Genomic DNA, 8283 nt, shown 5'->3' with positions numbered 1-8283 from the left:
TAGGGTGGTAATTGTAGTCACTAGCTGCTGGAGCCATCGATCATGAGAAAAGGGTCCAGAGGATGGGCGACAGGCCTATAAAGTAGGATGGATCAGTAACTATATATCTTTAATACAGGATAGATAGAAGAAATACTGCATTCTGTAGTAGCTGCTGAATATTTGGCCGCTTTCCATGAAGCTGTGCCTTTTTGCATGAAGCTTGGTGCTTTTTGATGGTGCTCGTGCCTGTTGATTGATAGTTTGGATGATTCAGGGTATTCCCACAGGAATTACACATAACCTTGGGCTCACCTGTCTGGTAATGGGCCACATGGCTAAAATCAGACCAAAGCTCTGTGTTTAGCTTCTTTCCATCCCATTTAATCTGTCGTTGTATATCCTCAGTTGACCCAAACTGCGTTTTAAACCACCAATCAAGAAATGCTTTCTTATCCATCTCATCAAAGATAACCCATGCTTTCTTGCGATCGGTTGAGCGTCGGAGTGATGATGGGACTGGAGGAGCTAGGTGAAGCTCTAGATTACTGCAAGTCTGGCTTTCAGAGGGTGTTGTTGGTGTGAATAGAGGGTTATCCTCACTCCCAAGTTGGGAGGAAAGAAAGGGATCTGATTGCTGAGACATTAGATAAAAACACCAGGTTAAAAGGGTATAGGATAGATTACCAGGTAGAAGGCTTTTACTACAGTAGAATATATCAAAGGCCTTCTCTGCAGAAGTGTTGCTGAGGTGTACTTGGGCAAAATAGTTGCTTTTTCCTATGGAGCTGCATACTAGATATCCAATTAGATATCAGTGGGCTCGCTCGTGGAAATATATTATTGGCTTAATAGAGCCGGGTAGTTGGGTATACCCAAGGGTATACCCAACTACCCGAGTTTCCTAATATCCTGGGGCCCCCGGGGGAGCGAGCCCAATTCCTGGGTATTTAAAAACAATATTCAACCTGTTCGGGCGCTGTATATACTAGTTTTGTATAAGATATAACATGTAAAATTTGTATTCAGCAGGTTATCCACAAATTATATAATTACTACTATGATCCTCGACACTGACAGAATTTTCTCATTTTTCTCAAGATAAATCAAGTTTATAATGAGCTTTAAGCAGAAGTATGGTGGTGCTATCCATAGTGTAGAAAATATATATTCCACCTGAGTATGCAATGAAAAGACCACATTCTAAATCAACTGACTTCCACTGATCGGAAATGCTTTGAAATCAATATCCACCTAATTTACGCTGTAGGCTTTCATATAATAGGTCTCTTCTTGTTATATTATAGATGGTAGGTATGAAAGAGATAGATTATTAGATTGTATGATAATCATTGACGTTGTGACGGGATAGGAACCGAGAAAAATACATGCTAGTGACTAAGGATTTTTATGCGGGAAAATTGTGCAGACTTGGGTATAAACATACCCTTGGGTATGGGTAAATGGAACTTGGGTATGGGTACGAGACCTGTACCCAAATGGGTACCCATGTCCAGGTCTAGTTCTATGTTCTCTTTGTTTCATCTGCTGCCAACCACACACCACGGTTATACATATTTCCTGTTAAGTAAACTTGAGGCCATAATGAACTATTTAAGCATAGGCCAGTTCCTGCTTGCCATCTCTCACGTGGCATGGAAACGCTCTTTCAGTACAGCAGGCTGTCTTGTGCCGGGTTAAGATGGAGTGACCTTATGGTATAGTCTTGGTTATAAATGTCTACCCAGGAAACGGGCGACTTTATGGGAGAGCTTAGCATCATTCCCAAGAATCCCTCATGATGTTTTTTCACCATCCAGTTGCGACACCATTTGGTAGCGGAGCTCTTCAGTGTCGCAGACCCACACATCAGCTTTAGGAACCTATACCCATGTATTATGATCGTACTGGGTATGAGACGACTGTTCTAGAAAATATACTTCTCGATGAGCTGTTTCACATGATGCTGTCTCTAATATGCCAAGATGGCCCCTCGTTGGCAATTCCCAATCAGGTATCAATATTTGGCTGATGGAGTCCGGAAAGGCTAAAAAAACTGAAAGGTCTGGGTGGGCGCTTATATGGATGATTAGCTTCACCTGCAGCCTACCTGTTTGCTCCAGATCTTTTGGAGTTTACGTTTAACTGATACATGAAATATCATCGACATATGTATGCTAACCCCCCTATTTCTGGAGCGTACAGAATACTGACTCAGTAACCTGACGCGATGGCTCCCATTTATGTTCATATCCCAAGAGCTCATGAACACACTAAAAATGATGTTAGTTGACTGGCAAATTTAGATTTCCCGCCAGTTGCCTTGGGTGTTTTAAGGTATTATATTAGTATATTTAGCGTTAGAAGTGGTTTATGTTGGTAATGCATTGTTTTTAGTGCTTGAGCATCATTTGCTTTTAAGTGAAATGATCTTATATAAAAAGGTAAATGTTGTATTAAGGACCAGCCTTCGGCACATGAGAAGCTTCGAAATCTACCTACAAACTATAAACAAAATTGCGTTGTACTATCAATGAGGGTTCAATCGTTGGGACTGACGGCAGGTCTCATTGTATTTGGTATTCGAGGCTGCAAGTAAACGTGGGTGAATCTTCCCTATTTCAATATCACCGGAGGAAGCGGGAGTCTCAGTGGCCGATCGGCTCGACCTTAACGACATGCTGGAGCTGCTGAAAGACGGTGTTTCATCCCGAGACGGCTTTCGTCTCTTGGGAATACGTTCCAGCTTGATATGGAGGTCATAGTGATGAATATTGGCGGCATGTGCTAAAAATTCAGCAATATCGATGAAAGTAGGGAGTTTGCTGCAAGTTTCCCAGGTGCAGCGTACTCCGTCGTGTGCGTTCATAAGGTGACCGATCAGATGACGACGGAGAGAATCCTTCCTTTTTGATGGAAAATTGTGTGGATGGGGATTAGAAGGTAAGCGGCGGGATATACCGCAACAGATAATACATACATCCGTGGGGCTCTCCAGGGACTTCTCTTCTGACAGGAAGGCTTCTTTTCCCTGAGATGTCTCGCTCTGCTCATCGTCCCCATCCTAGTTGGCTCGTTTGCCTCGACGATTTGGTTCACAGAGGTGCGAGAGTGCGACCAAGTCCTCAGTAACTTGGATACGTTTTGCAAGTAGTCTATCCTCGTCAAAACACTCCCCCTCCAGACCGTAGAATGACTCCACTGGACGAGCTCTTTCAGGAAAAACGTAATCCGGGATGGGAGGCTGCCAATCTTCATCGCCATCCTTGGTACTGTCAGCATCACAATTTTCTGCGCCAAATTTACCCAAGAGTTGCTGGATTTGTCTGTCGATTTCTAGTACGGGTGCCGTATGGAAATAATCTTTTCTGGCAGTCTGCCGAGTATTATCTCGTAGGGCATTCCTTAACTTGGTGAGCTTCCTGCTGATTTCGTCATTCCTCTGATAGAGGTCAGGGAAATGATTTCGAGCGTTCTGAATGGTGCCAGCCAGGGATCGCATTTCTTCCTTTAACTCCCGTTTCTCTCGCCTGGGTTCCAGAATTCCAGGATGTCGATGAATAGCCCGTAGCTGCTCATCAGTAATGTTTGAAGGGGCCAGTGGATCTCTGTTCCTAAGCATGCCCGCTGCTCTCTGAAGAAGACCCTCCTGAGTGGGCCGAAGGAGGACCACATGTTGAAGATCTCGTTGGATAAATTCCGCTTGGTAATGCTTTTCAAAAATAAAGTCTCCGGACTGGCCAAGAACCCTCTTCCGCTCTTGACTGGTAAAGTGGCCTGTTTATGACCACGCATCAGGCACTTTCAAATATGAAGGGAAGTGATCGATTCCTGATCTGATTGCCTGAGCTGCTGCTCTTGTGACTAAGCCGACATCCAGACAGCCTACAGTCGTGGGCTACATTTTATTATGATACCTTTTTGTAGAACATGCATTTGGCGTTTATTGCTTGTTTTGTTGTTTTCTATTGCATTGGGGTTTGCATATTTTGACATATATCTTGAATCACAAATTTTGTTTACACGTTGATCCAAACTTAAGCTTGCTATCAATACTCATTTAAGTAGCCCTATCCTGGAATATTGATCGCTAAGACGCTTCTGACTACACTTCATTTGTTCTCGATCCACGAGCAACTCTCAAGGGATCCTTTTGTAATTGATCTGCGTTGGCTGATAGTTCGTCATTGTCGAGGTAGATGGTGAGTTTGATGGCGGTGGATTCACTATCATGGTCATGTTAGGCGCGGTGCAGCGCCCCCTAGCATAGTGCGCTACCATATATACTGCTCTCGGGCTATGATGAGCAGATACTCATTATAAGAGGTCTTCATAGCCTAGCGGATAAATGCACGTGTCTAGGCGTTGGTTGTAACAGGTCATTCAAAAACACACCACTGCCTCCTGGCTGCCAGGAGCGGCCACGGCGACTTCACAGAATATCATGAGTGCTTTGAACACAATGAAGTCCTACTGACATGCGCATGCAGCTGCAGAAAGGAGCCCTCCCATTTCTACTACTGCTGTGCAGGCCGCAAAGCAGCAGCACACCCATGGGGCGCCAGTCTGTGGCAGAGATCCTCAGCACAAAGGCTGGTGCCACCACCTTCTCAGCTTGGCTGAAGATCCCAGTTCTATACAGCCATCTACCGACGCTATTAAACTGTCAGCCTCATCAAATCTAGGGACCATCAGGCTTACCCCTGGTTCCCCCTTCCTCATTTCTCCCTATTTTCTCTTTGTCTGTCCTCTCCTTACCCTCTTCCTCTTCTTGCTTTCCCATTCAAACCCAAAGCCCAATTTACTGTCCGACGGCCATGAAAACCCGAGCAGGCCCCGCGCGGGGGGCTACCTGTATTTAGATGATAGATGGTAGTTTAGCTAGATGACAGGCAGTTCCGATCTGCCCGTCGTAATGTCCCGCTTCGGGAGCCGTACGAGGCCAATATGACAAACTGGAACTACAGCAATAGTTTGGCACGGTAGAACATACATTTGGTATTGAAGTACCGTAGAGTGCTTGCCATCTAAAGCGTGTGGCTACGGTGTCCCTATATATAAGGAATCTTCCGTTTCGGTAATCAGGCCGTTCCCAATAACCGGGCCGACTATCGATTCATCGACTCTCGTCCAATCCGACTGATGTGATGAAAGTCGAGGTGGATCAATAGTTTGTCCGATTACCGAGGCCGACAGATCCCTCATATACGGACACACACACTCGTTTAGATAGCCAAGCACTCATTCTACCATCTACGGTGTCTATAGATATCATTGTCACCCTCCGTGTAATCTAAGTTTCTTCTTCATATATAGCCTCGTGCAGTCCGGATAATCGACTCCCCGACTTCCCCGACTCGGAGTTAACCGCCTTATTGGTTTATCCGTTTCATGATGAACATCGGATGAACATCGGACCGATCTAGCGAACGCCGAAGAGGTTTCATCGCCGTGCGATAAAACCTCTTAGTGAGTTTAGTAGGTACTCGACGATAAATTCAATACCACGTATATATTCTACTGCGTGAGATTATTGCTATAGCTTTAGGGTGTCATATTGGTCTCGTACGGCTATCCGGAGAATCGGCACCGCTACCCCGAAGCTTCCCCGTTCCACCGATGAACGGAAAGTAGTCGGACCGATATAGGCGAACTTGAGAATTGTCCGATATAGGGTTAACGTGTGCGCACATGTAGATAGACAAGACTCAAGCACTTGTAAACATGCATGTAGACGAGAATATATCACCTCTTTTCTAACTCGATATCTCTACATACGACCTCGTTAGTCACAGATAATCGACTTCTCCGATTCCCGATCCTGAGCTACCCGCTTTGGCAGTGTTGGTACTCAGCAGGCCACGTTTCTCACCGCCCTCGCTTTCTGCCCGGTAGTCATAAACCGTAGTTAGCTTAGCCGGGCTGGCAGCATGGCAGAATAGGGAAAAAAAAGTTCATTGTCCTTATGCTGAATCGCTTGTTAAAGGAAGATTTGTTTCTGGCTATGTGCAGATGCCAAGATTACTCAGTGTTATGAACTTGAAAAAGGATAGCCAATTATCAGTCATTGTAGCATGCCATTAGATTGGAAGGATTTCAAAGGATTGAAATTACGCGGTGCTGGGCGATGGTGGGTGATAGCTCACCCTCTATAGCGCACCCAGGCTCACCTCTGGTCACTAACTCACTCCAAGTGTACTTGATATACATATTTAACTAAAAAACAAGTACATACGACCATAGGGTGTGGAGAACAGGGCTTCCCGTCCGCTCAGCCGTACTTAAGCCACACGCCGGCCGGTTAGTAGTTGGGTGGGTGACCACCAGCGAATCCCGGCTGTTGTATGTTTTTGTTTTTGCGAGTGATGCGAGCATATATGCATTTCTTTGAGCGAGCGTAGCGAGTGGAGTTGGTGTTTATTTTTACAGGCGTAGCGAGTATGATGCAGTCTTTGCGAGTTATATTAATGTAAACGGCAAGCATAACTACGCTGATTGGATTGTACACCAGGATCTATGAGCTGTAGATTATGTTTAAGACCAGACAAATAATATAAAACTGAAGGTATGAAAATAGCCAAACAGCTGGGGAAATCGCAGAGCTGTCTTGTTTACCAAACAAATGACAGCCGCTAACTTTCAGAGTTGCCAAAACAAAGTCCCGGCACAATTGACCAAGTCTCTGCAGTAAATGATAACTCCTCCCTTTGCCTCGTGGCATCAGGATCCACATACATTATTATTCCTACCGAATCCTGCGATAGGATGAATACTCTGAATATGACATAGATGGCATTAAAATCCCCAGAGACATGATTAGAATGCTCAGAGTCTGACGGATCATGGGAAGTGCTTTGCGCCTAGTTTGATACAATGTTAGCTCCGGACGGGTCATTAATACACAATGAACATACTAGAAGCACATTTCACAATCACACTGGTATCACTTATGCTACATTATTGTTATTATTTAAATATGTTTATTGTCCATATCGAGCCCTAAAGCTATGGCAGACCATCTTCAATGAACTCGAGGCCGGCAGATGGCTGTCGGTCTCTTGTCCCTATGAGTTCCTGAGGTAACCCCTTCTATTATCTTTCTAGTCCTTTTCCTCGCCCCAAACCGCCTGTACGCGCAGGGCTTTTGAGCAGAGTGCTTTCATTGTGATTTCAGAGCAGGGTGGGTGTCGCTTAGGCTGTGTCTCAGTTCAAGCTACCCTCTTTGCTACCCTTCTTCTGTTCTATTTGCCTCCTCCAGTGCTTCCAGTCCCCACTCCTCATCTTTCCAGGCTCTTTCCTCCCTGCTGACCATGATACTTTTTAGCATGAGCGAGTAGCGGTCCTCTTGCTTCTCCAGACAGACGTGCAGTAGCTTTCAGAGACTGGAGTCATAACCCGATCACATCTCTAACCTTTCGACCTCATCATCGTCTCTCTGCTCCGACCCGTCCAGCTCCTCTTCGCCGAACCCACTACCTCCCTCGTCTCGCTTATGACCTCCGCTCTCTATGCCCTCATCTACATCTTCCTCAAAGCCATGAACCCGTCGACTCCTTGTTCGGATTCACCCGAAACCAAACTCAGCGGCTTCATGCTCGGCCTGGTCTGCGTCAACTGTGAATCACCACCGGCTTGACCGAGTACCTGGCGGATAACTACTGCATTTACGCGGCCAGCGTGTCGGCTGTGAATCGCTGTACCGCTCTTTACACCGGCGATGTTTGAGACTTGGGGCGAATCAGGCCGTGTCGGTGGTGACGTTATTCTGTGTGGTGCCGCTGTTGTTGAGATCGTACGGGGGTGGATGCGCAAGAGGAGTCGGATTGCCACTGCGTTGTGTATTTTAATCATACTATACTGACTTTTACACTATACACCTATGTACTGCATACAACTACGGATACTCCGTACACCCTGAATAGAAATGCGGTGAGCCCACTGATCAACACGTCCCACCAATAAATTTCCTGCCAGGCCAACCGCCAAGGACCCTAAATTTCGGGCCTCCACATGGCTACTTTAAGGTTAGAATTAAGGGAACTTTTTTTTTTTTAACGCCTGAACCTTCACACAAACCCAGTCGGTTCTGTCCCCATGGCCTCCGAGTCGCAACACCGGCTCTTACGGCCGACCGAATCGAATCAGTTCTCGGATCCTGCCCTTCTCTCCCCTCAACAGTCGTGGGATCCACTCGGTTCCAGCCGGCAGACGGAGGATACAGCGTATCACCCAGTGCATGACGACTCCGGTGTGCTGGAACCCGAGCCCAGAGAGACGGGGCTGGGAATCAGCCATGTCGAGATA

The 8283-nt window shown here is 46.1% G+C and overlaps 2 protein-coding genes across 2 annotated transcripts, besides 1 other annotated feature; one reads left to right on the top strand and one right to left on the bottom strand.

Annotated features, from left to right (window-relative positions):
* Positions 1-2441: 2441 nt before the first annotated feature.
* EURHEDRAFT_534540 (uncharacterized protein) lies at positions 2442-3601 on the bottom strand (the record flags this gene model as incomplete). The annotated part of the gene is made up of 2 exons (XM_040787297.1): positions 2442-3043; positions 3098-3601. The coding sequence occupies 2 exons, from the start codon at positions 3599-3601 to the stop codon at positions 2510-2512; spliced, it is 1038 nt and encodes a 345-aa protein (XP_040633827.1). The 3' UTR covers positions 2442-2509.
* Positions 3602-4161: 560 nt separating this feature from the next.
* EURHEDRAFT_417749 (uncharacterized protein) lies at positions 4162-5072 on the top strand. Its single transcript, XM_040783270.1, has 2 exons — positions 4162-4634; positions 4681-5072. The coding sequence occupies exons 1-2, from the start codon at positions 4458-4460 to the stop codon at positions 4798-4800; spliced, it is 297 nt and encodes a 98-aa protein (XP_040633826.1). The 5' UTR covers positions 4162-4457; the 3' UTR covers positions 4801-5072.
* A 1123-nt stretch (positions 5073-6195) lies between these two features.
* Positions 6196-6354: a sequence feature (Protein overlapping with rRNA (EURHEDRAFT_467890, EYE90135.1) was converted to a misc_feature.).
* Positions 6355-8283: the final 1929 nt, after the last annotated feature.

The sequence above is a fragment of the Aspergillus ruber genome (assembly GCF_000600275.1).
Source record: "Aspergillus ruber CBS 135680 unplaced genomic scaffold scaffold00060, whole genome shotgun sequence".
Lineage (NCBI taxonomy): Eukaryota > Fungi > Ascomycota > Eurotiomycetes > Eurotiales > Aspergillaceae > Aspergillus > Aspergillus ruber.
This window is presented reverse-complemented; position numbering and strand designations above follow the sequence as displayed.